This window comes from Oncorhynchus keta, chromosome 29 (genome assembly GCF_023373465.1).
Source record: "Oncorhynchus keta strain PuntledgeMale-10-30-2019 chromosome 29, Oket_V2, whole genome shotgun sequence".
NCBI lineage: Eukaryota > Metazoa > Chordata > Actinopteri > Salmoniformes > Salmonidae > Oncorhynchus > Oncorhynchus keta.
Window position 1 is genome coordinate 29,813,721 of NC_068449.1, and position 16,432 is coordinate 29,830,152.

Genomic DNA, 16,432 nt, shown 5'->3' on the forward strand with positions numbered 1-16,432 from the left:
TGTTGGCAGAACAAATCAGAGTGGAGAAAAAAGTTGCTGATTAAAACAGCAGCCAAGGTCAGAAAACAAGATCATCAAACCATGGGGCAGTCTGTCGATGCTGCTGGAGACTGTAGCTACTCCAGGACCTGCCTGCCTGGTGGCCCTGGTCCCCGTCCACCACTACGGTACTAATACTACAGACACCAGCACTACAGATGGAGTATAGGCCTACTGCAATAGTACACAGGCAGATCCAACTCCCAAACATTAGTGGATGTGTGGTGAGTGTTCTGGCACAAAATGGTTGCCGCTTTGAGGACTGAAAAAGCCCAATATAAATCCAATCAATTAATTAATTAATTAATTACAGCCATGTGCAATCAGCTTATTGAGGACAACAATAATGGATAGCTATTCATTAAAAAGGTCAAACAGAAACTATTCGAGAACATTCATTTTTTATTTGACCTTTGTTTAACTAATTCTTATTTACAATGAAGGCCTAGGAACAGTGGGTTAACTGCCTTGTTCAGGGGAAGAATGACAGATGTTCACCTTGTCAGCTCGGGGATTTGATCTTGCAACCTTCAAGTTACTAGTCTAACGCTCTAACCATTAGGCTACCTGCCGCCCCACTAATTAAGTTGCTGGTGGCTGGTCTTGGTATTTTGTATTGCAACTTAACTGTAATTTTAAAAGAGGGTTGGTTATTTTGTTAGTATTAGCCTAGATCCCCTAAAAATGATTTGGTTTGGTCAAAATTATTAGAGCATCTCCAGCTTCTCCCTCCTGTCAACACATCCAGAAGTAAAGCCAATGTCAGCCGGTTGCTAGGTTACCTTCTCTACTTCCTGTAGGTAGAGCAGGGCGATGTCTCCAGACTTCTCATAGCAGGTAATCACTTCTTGGTCTTTGTCCACGTTACGATTGGACAGGGACGGAGACGCAGCCGGGACTTTCTCTAGACACAGACCTAGAGAGAGGAAGTTCATTATGCTGTATACTGTACACACATTGTGGCCACAATGCAGCCTACCAAGGGTTAAAGTTCATGCTGAAGCTTTAGTGTGTGTGTATTTGTGTGCACTTGTGTGCGTGCGTAGTGTACACTCATCTCTCCTCTCTGGCCACTTCAAGCCCGTCCTCAGCCACGGAAAAAGTGACACACCTGGGCTGGGCCCCTGCTGCAATATGAATCAGTAGGTGATCAAGGCTCCCAGACAGCCAGCAGAGAGCCCCTGAATGTTTTATCACACGCTCAGAGGACAACGCACTAGCCTGACAGACGTCTGGAGGAGCAACCAGAAACTCAGGGTTAGGTGGCAATGGAAGTGTCTCGTTGCTCTGCTCTGTCTGGGGCCTCTAGGAGCAATGGAAGTGTCTCACCGTCCTGCTCTGTCTGGCCCTGGGGCTGACTGGGGCTTCCAGGAGCCAGTGTATGGGATCTGAGTAAAGGACACCTCACATCAGCCAAGGACTGAAGGAGATACCTGAGACAGATTTATTTTATAACAGTCCCCTTCCTTTCTTCTAGAGGACATTGGGACAACAATCATCTTCCACTTCTGGCTGCTGCTTATCTTGGTTTCACAAATTAAGGCTCTCACTATTTTCTCTCATGTGGTTTCCCTGATTTTGTAACCTGCAAGGAAACAAAAAAACTGGGGCTTTGTTGTAGCCTGGGCCCCTCGCTATAGGCAGAGTTTTATTTGTATACTCACGTGGTAAGGAAAATAAATAAATTGGGGCCCTAAAAGGATACTCTTTGGTACGGGAAGAGTATCCCTGTCTGACCTCTGGGTAGATTGGGCCGTGTCTCTGTCAATCACCAGACCATTCTGTATGTAATGAGATAATATGGAGGAAAGCAACACTTCCATTGTGGCTACACACACCTCATTGTTATGAAATCCAAGCTGCAGTTTCCGAAGCCCCCTTTTAAAACAAACATTAATAATAGATGATAGCCTTAATAACTAATTAATTATAAATAGCTCTCGTCTCTGGAATTACACAAGACTACGGCAACCGTGTGGCGCTCAAATAGAGCCATTCACTAACAGGGTCCAAACAATACAAGCCAAACGGTTCATCCATCAACTCCCCATGATTGCTTTACACACCCTGAAACCTCCAGTACCATAGAGGTGCAGACGTCTTCTCATTATAGGACATGACTGGAACATGAATACGGCTGTGTGTTGAGAGAGCGATAAATGGAGGCAGAGAGGGAGATGGAGAGAGAGGTATACGTAGATAAAAACAGGAGAGCCGGCAGAGACAGAGAGATGGAAAGATGAAAATGCTCGATCACCCACTCTGGCAAGGGAGAGAGAGAGAGAGCGATTGAGAGAGACAGACAGAAAGACAGCAGCAGAGGGGCGTCAGCAGCCAGGCCTGTCTTTGCCTTATAAAGATATACCCTTGTGGTGGTGCGGGTGGGTGGGTTAAAGACTGTGGATCCTCTTGTCGTTGTGGGGCTCTGCTGCCGTGCCACACATAACTTATTCATTCCACTGTGGCACTTTAACAGCCTAATGGGCTCCTGTGTTGCTCTAAACAGGCCCGGCCTGAGCCCCTCCTCCCCTCTCGATTAGGACGCTCATAAAATTTTTACAGCACTAAAGTCTTCCCATTAACCCCCATCGGACAAACAAAATGGCTGGTCCAGACAAAGTAACACAACTGACTAATGAACTCCGATGATGTGGTGTATGGGCGACTGCTTGGCTTGCATCGTTGGATGGTCTGTGTAAACCCTAGGGTATGTTGGTGTATGTATAGAGGGGGACAGGTGTGTGTGTGTGTGTGTGTGTGTGTGCACACTAGGCTGCTGTATTGAGGTGGACAGGCTGAGGCTCCACACTACGGCAGTGCTTCTTCTCTCAGCTCACAGCCAACGTAACGCTGCTGGTCTGTCAGAACTCTGATCAAAGCTCTGCAGTCCTGGCTGACACATTCACTGTGCTCTGCATTAGAAATTGAGAGAGCGAGAGTGTGCGGTATGTATGGTGTGCGTGTTTGCATTAGAGCGGAGGACTCCTCTCGCCACAACAGTGAACCTCTACCGCCACCACATGGCCAAACAACATATTGCAGGGGATACGAGGTCAAGCCGCGAGTCCTGACTCGGACTGGCCAGACCAGCAGAGCTAGCTAATACAGTCACCCCAGCCTCAGCACTTTCTCAATGACAGGAGATGAAGAGGGATTCAGCACCACATATTACGTTGAACGTTTTAATGTCACAGGCACAAGTACAGTGAAATGCCTTTCTCAACAGCTCCAAACCTAACAATGCAGTAATCAATAACATTGTGGAACTACAAATGTGTTCACTAATAGGTGTATTAAAAAAGGAAGTGTTTGGTCCCATATTCATCACATGCAATGACTTGTGACTCTACACATTTGCTGTTTGTTTTGGTTGTGTTTCAGACTATTTTGTGCCCAATAACAATTAATGGTAAATAATGTATTGTCATTATGGAGTCACTTTTATTATGAATAAGAACATAATGTTTCTAAACACTACTACATTAATGTGGACGCTAGCATTGTTACAGATCATCCTGAACAAATCGTGAATAATGAGGAGAGAGAAAGTTAGATATCATACCACCCCAAAATGCTAACCTCCCCTGTTATTGTAATGGTGAGAGGTTAGCATGTCTTGAGGGTATGATATAAAACACTAACCTCCCCTGTTATTGTAATGGTGAGAGGTTAGCATGTATTGGGGGTATGATATAAAATGCTAACCTCCCCTGTTATTGTGAGAGGTAAGCATGTTTTGGGGGTATGATATAAAATGCTAACCTACCTACCCTGTTATTGTAGTACAGAGCCAGAAAACAAAAAATATGTCACTGTCCCAATACTTTTGGAACTGACTGTTTGTATGTACCATATGTACAATGTGCAGGCATACTGGAGTAATAGAGGTAAATATGTAAAGGGGTAAGGTGACTAGGTATCAGAAAATACACTATATATTCAAAAGTATGTGCACACCGCTTCAATTAGTGGATTTGTCTATTTCAGGCACACCCATTGCTGACAAGTGTATAAAATCGAGTATACAGCCATGCAATCTCCATAGACAAACATTGGCAGTAGAATGGCCTTACTGAAGTGCTCAGTGACTTTCAACGTGGCACCGTGATAGGATTCCAACAAGGATTCCATTCGTCAAATGTCTGCCCTGGTCAACTATAAGTGCTTTTATTATGAAGTGAAAACGTCTAGGAGCAATAACGGCTCAGCAGCGAAGTAGTAGCCCACACAAGCTCACAGAAGCGCATAAAAATTGTCTGTCTTCTATTGCAACACTCACTACCGAGTTCCAAACTGCCTCTGGAAACGTCAGCACAATAACTGTTCGTCAGGAGCTTCATGAAATGGGTTTCCATGGCCTCGCAGCCACACACAAACCTAAGATCACCATGCACAACGCCAAGCATCGGCTGGAGTGGTGTAAAGCTCGCCGCATTGGACTCTGGAGCAGTGGAAACGCATTCCCTTGAGTGATGAATCACACTTCACCATCTGGCAGTCTGACGAATCTGGGTTTGGCAGATGCCAGGAGAACGCTATCTGCCCCAATGCATTGTGCCAACTGTAAAGTTAGGTTGAGGAGGAATAATGGTCTGGGGTTGTTTCTCATGGTTCGGGCTGGCCCACTTAGTTCCAGTGAAGGGACATTTTAACACTACAGCATACAATGACATTCTAGATGATTCTGTGCTTCCAACTATACGGCAACAGTTTGGGGAAAGCCCTTTTCTGTTTCAGCATGACAATGCCCCAGTGCACAAAGCGAGGTCCATACAGAAATGGTTTGTCGAGATCGGCGTGGAAGAAGTTGACTGGCTTGCACAGAGCCCTGACTTCAATCCCATCGAACACCTTTGGGATAAATTGGAACACCGACCTCGAGCCAGGCCTAGTCGCCCAACATCAGTGCCCGTCCTCACTAATGCTCTTGTGACTGAAAGGAAGCATCCCCGCAGCAATGTTCCAACATCTAGTGGAAAGCTTTCCCAGAAGAATGGTTGCTGTTATAGCAGGAAAGGGGTGACCAACTCCATATTAATAACCATGATTTTGAAATGAGATGTTCCACATACTTTTGGTCATGTAGTGTACAATATGTAGAGTAGCAGCGGCATATATGGTGATTGTATGTGAGTGGGTGTGCGTGTGTGTAGAGTCAGTATAAATGTATGTGCATATTATGTGTGTGTAAGCAAATTATGGAGTGAGTGTTTTTGTGTGTGTGTTGAAGTGAAAGCGCGCACGAGTGTGTTGGGCCATGCGAGTGTGCATATTAAATACAAGGGGCAACTCTTAGAGTCCTTGTAGCCATTTTGTTAGCTATTTAGCAGTCTTATGACTTGGGGATATAAGCTGTTCAGGATCCTGTTGGTGTCAGACTTGATGCACTGGAAGCAGAGAGAACAGTTTATGGCTTGGGCAGCTGGAGTCTAACGATTTCCCTGCCCTTCCTTTCACACGCCTGATATAGAGGTCCTGGATGGCAGGGAGCTCGGCCCCTGTGATGTACTGGGTTGTCCGCATCACCCTCTGTAGCACCATGCGATCGAGGGCGGTGCCATTACCATACCAAGCAGTGATGCAGCCAGTCAAGATGCTCTCGATGGTACAGCTGTAGAACTTTTTGAGAGTTTGAGGGCCCATGCCAAACCTTCTCAACCTCCTGAGAGAGAAAAGGGGCGGTCGCGACTTCTTCACAACTGTATGCGTGTGTACCATTTTAAGTCCTTTGTGATTTGGACACCGAGGAACAAGAAGCTCCTTGGTCTTACTGACGTTGAGGGAGAGGTTGTTGTTCCGACACCACACTGCCAGGTCATTGACCTCCTCCCTGTAGGTTGTCTCATCGCCAGGGATCAGGCCTACCACCGACGTGTCGTCAGCAAACTTGATGACGTCTGTTGAAGTTGTGCGTGGTTACGCAGTCGTGGGTGAACCGGGAGTACAGGACCCTAAGCTTGGTGACGGGCTTGGAGGGGACAATGGTGTTGAACGCTAAGCTGTAGTCAATGTGAAAATGCTGTTCATAGGAATTCCTCTTATCTAAGTGGGTGAGGGCAGTGTGGAGTGCAATTGAGATTGAGTCATCTTTGGATCTGTTGAGGCGGTATGCAAATTGGAGTGGGTCTGGGATGATGGAGTTGAGGTGTGGCATAACCAGCCTCTAAAAGCACTTCATGATCACAAATGTGAGTGCTACAAGGCAGTAGTCATTGTGGCATGAAGCCTTAAGAGTACTTGGGAACAGGAATGATGGTGGTCATTTTAAAACATGTGGGGGTTACAGACTGGGACAAGGAGAGGTTGAAAATTATAGTGAATATGCCTGCCAGCTGTTCTCACATGCTCTGAGAACACTACCTGGAACACCGCCGGGCCTCGCAGCCTTGTAGATGTTAACCTGATTAAAGACCTTACTCACAACAGCCTCGGAGCGCAAGATTACCCAATCCTAAGGGGTCGGTGGCGGCCCTCACACCCGACAAGATGTTGCTATTGTCGAAGCGTGCAAAACAAAATGCATTGAGTTTGTCTTGGAGAGAAGCATCATTGGGCAGATCACAGCTGGGTCTTCTTCTGTAATCTGTAACGGACTGTAGCTCTGCCACATGCTGCGGGGGTCGGAAGCCTGTGTAATAGGATTCTACCTTATTCCTGGATTGTCCTTTTACTCATTTGATGACTCCGCGGAGGTCGTCTTGTGCTTGTTCCTGTCCTCAGCCTTGGTTTCAGATTAGGCTCAACGTCCTTGGGAATTGACAGATGACACTTCCTATCAAGCTGGTCACCAAAATGACTGGAATGGAATGTGTAAAGTAGAGTAAAGCACTGAAGCAGAGTTGAGATCGAGCTGAGGCTTGGCGGTTGAATAGAAACTCGGGTTATGCAGTGTTTTCCATAAGCGCTGGAGGTCAGCTAATCAGCTGATAGACTAATTGTCAGCCGGCTCCTTCTTCCACTTTTCATTTAAAAAAGTTTACATTACATTGCTAGTCAGAAAAGTCTGTATAGCCTTCTCCCACTAGAATGAACAATACGCATCTTCTAGTTATACAGTATATTGATAGGACAGGCGCCTGTCAGTCACAAAGCAAGCGATGAGAGAGAAACACTGCTGGTTTGTCAGTCTGTTGTTGGTCCTGCCTCTCAATACCGGTGTTATTTTTGTGCACTGTGGTGGGGCTACAGTCAATTTTATTTTCACAGAAGGAGCGCATGTTGCTTCATTGACTCCTGGTGAGTGAATTTACAAGCAACTGGCAATGAGTGGAAATCCACTTCATTATTGTTTTGTGGCACATTCATTTATTTTCTTTTGCGTGTTTCAAAGGCCTACAGACAACCACGGATTCGGGGTGCATAGGCTATTTACTGTTGCTTGTGTTGACTCGTTTCTAAGAGGTGACGAACGAACTGAATAAAGTCCATCTCCTATATCCCTTTGCTCTTCATAAATCATACAACGTAGTTATATGTCTATTGTATCGTGTCGGGACAAGTAAACTAAAAAGATGTTGTTTGTATTTTCCTAGGATTCAAAGACCATGTCGAGACTTGCCAGTGTCCGCTAAAGTGACTCGTCAGTGTAGACGAGTGATGGGTTGTTCGGCTCTTCTTGGGTGAATGGAACCAAATTGCATCGGTGAGAGAGCCATTCATTTGGCACACTAATTTGAATACTGGTAGGCTATTACTGCTTTTTGGTCACTATCTGCCGATAAATAATGAAAACATTTGATGAAGATGTTGAATCCTCACTGCAGGAACAATAGGTAGTGGAGAGAGAGCCTCATTCTGGTCCAAAATATGATACAAGAATACAGATTGAAGCTTATAAAAGCTAATGGCATGAAACTTATATGGTATTATAGATGTTGATATAGGCTTCTGATTTTATTAAAGTGTTGACAATGGAGTAGTCAACTGCTGCTTTCTGAGTAGCAAAGCCCATGTTTAACACCTGCTTCATTCTTCAAATCATACCTGTATGTTTATTCTTGGGTACCTGACATATATATATATATATTTTTTAACCTTTATTTAACTAGAATTGGGGTTGCACAATCTGGCAGGGGTAACTAATTTACTGCAATTCTATATTATTTCTCAACAGGGAATCCATGTTTACTTACCTTTTTTCTTAGGTCTTTGCCACAATAAACTAAATTGAAAGATAACACTAATATTTATAAATAGATTACTAATCTACAGCCTTCCTTCCGCCAAAATCCCACCCACAGTGATTGATTGACAGGTCTGAAACGCTGTGACTCACAAACATACTGCCCCCTCCCCTGACAATCCCGCCCACAGTGATTGATTGACAGGCTAAACTCTAAGGGATAGTTCAAGCAAATTACATTGGTTTTCCTGTGTCCACAGCAGCAGAGACCATAAAATACATAATTTGAGGAACAAACATCAGTGGCAATTCATATTTTGTGGTAACGCTGTAAAAAAGACTTTAATCTCAAGAGAAGACAGATTGAAATGTTAAAAAAAAGGTTATTTTACTTAGAAAATAGTCCTGATCATATAAGTCTAAACGATATCCAAAACAACTAACACACTGAATTCATACATTTTCAGTAATTGTTATTGTAAAGCCTTTCTACTCAATACCACAACTAATTTTACCAATCTGTGAAGTAAAGTCGTTAAAGTATTCAGTAAGTCACCTGTGTATTTCGGACGGAATCAAGGCATTAGAATGTACCAGAGGCCATCAAAATAGAGTACATTCTGCAACAACAACAAAAACGGACCCCCCCAGCCCGGAACTTCCTGGCTGGCTCGTTTTTTTATTTGGCTGGCTACACCATGTATTAACGGGTAACACTGTTTATGCAGCTTCCCAAACCATACTTCATACGTCGCCTTGAAACAAAAATATGTGTCTAGACTTTGATTTGGGAAATACTTGCAGGGTTCTTCATGCACAGGGTATTTTGTGGCGGGCCACCCAGAGGTTTGATCACACCCTCCACCTTATGCCTCTTTTTTAGCCTGAAAAAACCCGGACTGGTGTAATGTGAAGGCATACTACAATTGGTACCCAAGGCTCTTACCTTTGGTAGCGTATGCCTCGGCGATCATGGAGAGACGGTAGACAGGGGCTCCCACCAGCGCCAGCTCGTCCAGGGTCACTTTGCCATACTGGTTGATGGCTTCACTGTAGTCTCCCTCCACGTAGGACAGCTTGGCCATTAACATGCTGGCCTCTTGCATGTAGTCCGGCTGGGCACGAAAGGAAAGAGAAGAGACAGATAGTGTTGTTTTCTCCTGCAGACAAAGACGTGTAGCTAAATGTACACGCTTCAGAAAAGAGAAGAATGCGCAATCGTGGATATAGAGCAGCTGTTGCTTCGCGAGGTAAAATACATGATCTGAGTGATCGATAGTTGGTATTCATCAGTCATAAATGTATGCCTTATTTACTTTGATTTTGTCAGGCAGCATAGGCAGGACCTCAATAGCGATTAGACAATGACTTGGAATGAAATGAGAAAGTCGTCAAATAAAATATCTTATTCAAGTTATGTGAATAAATGATGGTTATTAAGTGACAAGCAGTAATGGGCAGTCACTACCATCACAGGACCTTTAATAATTGTTTTATTCTGTGTTGTTAAATCATTCAATCCAAATAATCTAAACCAAAATGGAAAACCGTGATTACTTTTTAATAATCAAACCGAAACAGACCTCAAAAAGCACTAATCGCTCAGCATTAAAGACTGCACTACACTGTTATAACACTATTACAAGACTAAACTAGACTGTTATAACACTATTACAAGACTAAACTAGACTGTTACAACACTATTACAAGACTGAACTAGACTGAAAAGTAGACAGATGATGTATACTAATATAATGGTCATAGGTGAAGTCTACTGTGTTACATCAACTACCTTGAGGTTCCCTCGGTCCAGGGCAGCGGTCAGGTGTTTGTGGACCTCCACTAGCCTGGGTCTTGGGCCCCTGGGGCTGGCCCCCTGCTTGATGGGGTTCTCCTTGATGTACTGCTGGAGCTTGGCCTCCCCCAGCAGCAGCTCCCCCAGGTCATCTGAAACACAGTTTAGACTACACCTCCAGTATGCTTCATAACATGTAACAGACTACCCTCCCAGTTCAACAGGGTCTTGGATTCAATATGCACCAAATGTAAGGAAATGGATTGAAACCGGGAAGGACTTCCTGACCTTGTCCAATAACAAACGTGTTTTTGTTTTCCAGCGCAAAAAGTTTGCTATGTTTTTCTATAATGTTCACTAATGAATATGACCTAGAACAAGCCACTGATTTCTTACCAACTAGGCTAACTACCAGATTCATAGGTGGAATGACAACACACATCATGTGCCAATAATATATCACAGTAAAGACAGATCAGTCAACCCTGACTAATATGCAGAATCTCAAACAATCTGTACATTACTATAGCATCAGTATTCAGAAAAGTTTATGGGGGGGGGTCATAATTTCAGCAAGCCATGACACCCACCATCGCAGATTGTTCAAAAATCTAATTTGATCTCTGAGAAATCAAGCTAATTGATTTCACCCAAACGGTCCCTTTTAATTGATAGCTTCACATAATATTCAACAAATACAGTACCCAACATCCAATTTGGACCAAACATATTCTTATCATTGAGTAAAATGGTCAAAAGCCACCTTAGGGTGACTAAAATGTTGTGACAACCCTCATAAAATAATACAATTAGAAAACATTGCATGGCAGTAACATGATACTCAATAAGAAAACAGCTATATTTGTAGTGTGATTAGTGACATTTACCATTAAACCCAGCCCAAAGCCATTATTTCAATTGTTTTGTTGTAAAAACACCAGAAAATCAGCTCCAAGTGGTTTTAATTTAGGACCTCTGTTCCAAAGCATTGCCACACATAATACAGAGATATATGTGACTGTATACAAATGTAAGCAAGGTTTGAAATGATTACGTTTTAGTCAAATATTCTGTTTGGTCTTCTTGCGTTCAATTTGCAGTCTGAGTCTACACATTTTCTGTAATTATGTTCTGGCTCCCTAACCATCTACTCAAAATATATATAATTGTCCACCGGCTGAATCTAGTTGATGATCCCTGCTATACAGTGTGTGTTTGGGACTTTCACTATTTGAAGACCATTAGAGACCATAACATTGCTACCATTAGAACTATAGCCTAATGGTTTGCTTGTATGCAAGGAATGGTCTAACTTATCCAGATCAATTGTTTTTAACGGAATAAACCACACACAGAGGGGTCGTTTCCTGGACATAAATTAAGCCTAAGAGAAGGACAAACTGAATTGCTTTCAGGGCGGACTGGCTTGAATTGTGAGGATGACCATACAATTTATTTTCATCGTCAGCAAAAGCTATTGGTTTTCTACCCAGTTGCAAAGAAAATGTTATGATCCATTTAATAAACACAAGAGACCAGTAAAATGGATGTGGTGGCAGTAGCATGAACAGTGGCATCTAGTGGGCATAACGCAGTACTTTCACACTATAGTAAATAGTGCAAGCGACTTCAATGGCTAATTTCTCTGAACAGGGAAAAAACCCATCACTCGATTCACAGGGAATAAATTACAAAAAAATGAAGAAGCAATACTACAATCAGCATCTCCATACTACTTGTCAGACATAGAAAACTGAAACTGTATATAGGTTCTTGGTGTAGGATTGTCGTGGGGGTCAGTGGGTTTTGATAATTTTATTGAATTCCTCATGTCTTACGGGGAAAGGGGGGTACCTAGTCAGTTGTACAACTGAATGCCTTCAATTGATATGGGTCTTCCGCATTTAACCCAACCCCTCTCAATCAGAGAGGTACGAGGGGCTGCCTTAAATTGACATCCATGTCTTCGGTGCCAGGGGAACAGTGGGTTAACCGCATTGCTCAAGGGCAGAACGCCAGATTTTTACCTTGTCAGCTCGGGATTCAATCCAGCAACCTTTCGGTTACGGGCCCAACGCTCTAACCACTAGGCTACTTCATTATTAGGAGGAATTATGGTCCAAATTGGATGTTAGGTCCTATACTTATTGAAGATTATATGAATCCTATATATTAAAATGGCCAATTTGGGGGCAATCAATTAGTTTCATTTCTTAGAGATCAAATTATATTTCAACAAAATAATATGTTTCAGGAACGCTAATCTTATCCGTTTTTTAACTACAGAAATGACTTAAGATGGTGGGTGTCGAAATCCTCTCGCTTGTCCTTTTTGAGGTGGAATGACTCAGGGATAAGAGCAAAGGGAGAGAAATAGTAATGGCGTCTTTTTGTAGGCACTAACTTCGCCATGGTTCGTTGGACAAAGCCAAACGGGAAATGAATGCAGTTTTTGTACGGTTTTGGGATAAATGCCGAAAATAAGGTCTGTGTTGAACCCAGGTTTAGGAGATCTTACACGTTTTGTTCTACGAGATCACTTTCATCAGCAAACCTCACTTTTTGTGAATTATGAAGCATTTATTGTAATGTAATCAAATTTTAAAAACTAAGCACATAAAGGCTTCATTCATGAATATCATGTTAACTGACTGATACTATAGCAAAGAACAAAACGTATAAGATCTCTTAAGCCTGTGTTAACCTCAGACATTATTTTCGCCGTTGATCCTAAAACCCTGTTATTTTCCCATGGGAATGGCTTAACGAACCAGAAGTAACTCATTTCCGGTTATTAGGACTACAAGTTGGTGAGCTCTAAATAGGGAGTACCAAAACTGCTGGTTGGAACTGGGCAGGCGAACTCTCTCATTCTCCTTGATGCAAAAAGACAACTCACTACACATTGAGAAGCCTGGTGTGGTGCAATGTTTTTAAGACTAGAAGAAGATTATAGGCCTAGGTTTGTACAAGATTAGTAGTATGAGTGTTATTCAACCCCTCAATGCCACACTTTTAAGGGGACTTGTTGGCTAATCCAGTTTGTTACGATTTTAACTGGCCCATTATGCATGACAGGAGAGTGTGACCCTCTGGTCTGACTGACATAGATATGCCTGTCAGTTTACATCAACAAACATACATTAATTCCAAAATTAGATATTTCAAGGTGAAGTCAGCAATATGACATCATCATACCATCTCAGTGACTTCCTGCTTACAGGTTTTCCACTAGTTACTACAGCCACAAAGTAGAAATGGTCTATTTCGTAAAATCTATGAAAGCAGAAACGTGCTTTTTAGTCTTCGTTTTGGGTTAGGCACAAGGTTAGCAGTGTGGTTAAGGTTTCAAATGAGATTTTAAGATGATACATTTTAGGAATCGGCAGGTTCATATCTTTGTGGCTGGGGTAACTAGTGACGACCAACAAACACCAACGGAACCCAAATCTGCAAAGACCGCAAATATTTCTCACCTCCTTGAGGGATACTCACTGCTCAAAGATTTCAATTTAGTTTTTGTTCATTTCATTAAGTAGTTAGTCGCCCGATGTTATTGCTATGCAGCCAGGAGTACAAGTAACGTTAGATTATTAAACTATATTTATGGAGCCTACCTTATGCAACTGGTAAGACAGCTAACGTTAAGCTAGCTCAGTAAAATATTTTAGAACATTTTCCTGGGTGAAAACGTTCAACCAGTATGCATAGCGCCGGGAATACTCTCTGCCCAAGACAAGTTTAGCTAGGCACACGGTGGTAGCTAGGCTGGCTAGCCCTGCCTTAAATTATAGAAAACTGTCAAAACAAGAAATAGGAAGTGAGCGCGTATGCACACTCAAATGAGCTTTGGTGTTTTCGCTAAATAGTTATAAACCATTACGGTGTTCAAAGATAATTATTTCGTTTTTACAGATGACCTAGAAATGGCTGGCTAGCTGGAACCGACTCGCAATGGAAATTGCATTCACGTTGACGTGGTTAAGAAAGCCCTTGGATTCTGCTCCCTGTCCAGGCCCCAAAACCCTGAATGAACCGCAGAGCAAAAGTAAATCACGAATCGCAGACATATTTCTTACCGTTTGATATTAGTTTAGCAGACAGCTGCCGTACAAGCTCTGGTATCTTGTCCCATTGCCCTTCCGAACGGCACCGTTCTATCTCGGTCTCGAGTCGTGACCCAGACTTTCTCGCTGTCATCTTCAGACTCCGGCGTTAGCAGAGACCAAAACACGACAGCCACGAATCATCAGCTGCGGTACGGGTTGGAATGGAAACAGCGACACCCCCGGTAGCTGTCACTCACATCTGTCAGATGTTGAACTGTCAATGTTTTTATTCAGGTTTTATTGCCATTTTCAAAAACGCATGTAAGGACATATTCATAGCTATGTATTATATCACCATGTTTGTTTTGTTTAGCCAACTGTTCTAATGTTTACAATGTGCAACCAGGCAGTCATGATGGAATATAAATACTTTAATACCACACATTCATATTGATACTTTATCCCAAAAGGCTTTAGGACAATAACAGACTACTGACTACATGCTGAAATCTTGCTCCCAAACATATCCCTTCCATGTCAGTTTTAAGAACAAAACAGTTAATTATTTTCACACCAACATTCACATTGGTGCCCTACAATTCACATTTAAAATAGTGAGCTTATTCTTGGCAGTAGAGTCTGGGCAAGTAAAAAAGCTTTCTAACCCAAGTCATATGAATAATAACACTTGGCTGTTTAGGTAGAAGAAACTGGCTGTGGTAGATGGTGATGGTATTGCTAGAACCTTTATCTATTTGAATCTTCAAATTACTCCAGCTACTACTCCAGCTCTCTATGGTTTAGGAGCATATCTTTAGTAGAACCTGCTCAATTTAAAGGTTAAAACATGCAGGCCCACTTTATTTTGTACATTAAAATGATGCTCCAGAGCTTTTGTATAATTTGAGCCAGTAGTTTTAAAAGTAGTTCTCATGAACCCAAAAGGTCCCTGAAAATTGTGCACAATTGTATGTTACGTCATCCACTTAAGATCCCGGACTACATCTTTAAGACACATGTTGGTTCTGCTCTAGGCCACACACAGCATCTGGAAGTGCAGTATGAGTGTCATTAAGACAGACAGCAAGAAACAAATGAATACTACATTGGAAGGTGTAAGACATTTAGCCAACTTAAAGATATAGACAGTCATTTCAGGTACCCTACCAGTAATATAATAGGTGATCAAAAAATACAAGAAGTAGAACTGGCAGAGACAGGTATGGCAAGAGAGAATAATGGATATTTGGCAAGGTTACAGTACATTGGAGGCTGATATACTGTAACTTTCTATAGATCTAACAGTGTTGGTCCATTTATATTGTACATTTATCCTATGGCTTTGAGCTACTGTTTAGGCAACCCTGTAGAAAATCAGAGTCTGTAAATTCATTTTCTCCATATCTGTTTTTATCTTGCCCACTAAAAATGGTAGTGGAACATACAGTGAGCTCCAAAAGTATTGGAACAGTGACCATTTTTATTGTTGTTTTAGCTCTGTACTCCAGCACTTTGGATTTTAAATTCTACAATGACTATGAGGTTAAAGTGCAGACTTTCAGCTTTAATTTAGTTACGGATAGTCCTGAATGAATCGTGAATAATGATGATGAGAAATATCTTAACCCCCCCCAATGAAAAGCTAACCTCCAGTTATTGTGATGGTGAGAGGTTAGCATGTATGTTTGTTCATCTAACATTTTCATCATTCACGACTATCCGTAATCATGGTAGAGTTAACATTAATGTAGAAGTGTTTATAAACATTCAATTCTTATTTACAATAAAAGTGACTCCAAAATGACACAATACATGATTTACCATTGATTTCTGTTGGACACAAAATTATCTGAAACATAACCAAAACAAACAGCAAATGCATCCAACGAGCTCGTAAATTCCCAAGCTTGATGTAATCATTGCATGCTAGGAATATGGGATCAAATACAAACATTTTGACTACTTTAATACACAAGTGAATTTGTCCCAATACCTTTGGTCCCTTAAAATGGGGGGACGATGTACAAAAAGTGCTGTAATTTCTAGACTGTTCACCCGATATGGATGAACATACCATCAAATTAAATCTGACAGTCAGCACTTCATTGTATAATGTTAAATTGTAACCCCTCCTGTCTCAGCCTCCAGTATTTATGCTGCAGTTGTTTGTGTGTCGGGGGGATAGGGTCAGTCTGTTATATCTGGAGTATTTCTCCTGTCTTATCCGGTGTCCTGCGTGAATTTAAGTATGCTCTCTCTAATTCACTCTTTCTTTCTCTCTCTCGGAGGACCTGAGCCCTAGGACCATGCCTCAGGACCACCTGGCTTGATGACTCCTTGTTGTCCCCAGTCCACCTGGCCGTGCTGCTGCTCCAGTTTCAACTGTTCTGCCTGCGGCTATGGAACCCTGACCTGTTCACCGGACGT

At 42.4% G+C, this 16,432-nt stretch overlaps 1 protein-coding gene and 1 long non-coding RNA gene across 4 annotated transcripts in view; one reads left to right on the forward strand and one right to left on the reverse strand.

Moving 5' to 3' along the window:
* The window catches only part of ttc7b (tetratricopeptide repeat domain 7B), a 64,196-nt gene extending 50,011 nt beyond the window's left edge, over positions 1-14,185 (reverse strand). For all 3 annotated transcript variants that reach the window (XM_035743228.2, XM_035743227.2, XM_052486411.1), the window contains exons 1-4: positions 14,036-14,185; positions 9,954-10,108; positions 9,108-9,276; positions 822-955 (exon numbers count right to left, since the gene is read on the reverse strand). In XM_035743228.2, the coding sequence (XP_035599121.1) occupies positions 822-955; positions 9,108-9,276; positions 9,954-10,108; positions 14,036-14,156 (579 nt within the window). In that variant the 5' untranslated portion in view covers positions 14,157-14,185. The remainder of the gene's footprint in view (positions 1-821; positions 956-9,107; positions 9,277-9,953; positions 10,109-14,035) is intronic.
* Positions 13,389-14,267, forward strand: LOC118362689 (uncharacterized). The gene is made up of 3 exons (XR_004821252.2): positions 13,389-13,585; positions 13,872-14,004; positions 14,163-14,267. It is a non-coding gene; the product is annotated as an uncharacterized LOC118362689 (long non-coding RNA).
* The last annotated feature ends 2,165 nt before the right edge of the window (positions 14,268-16,432 follow it).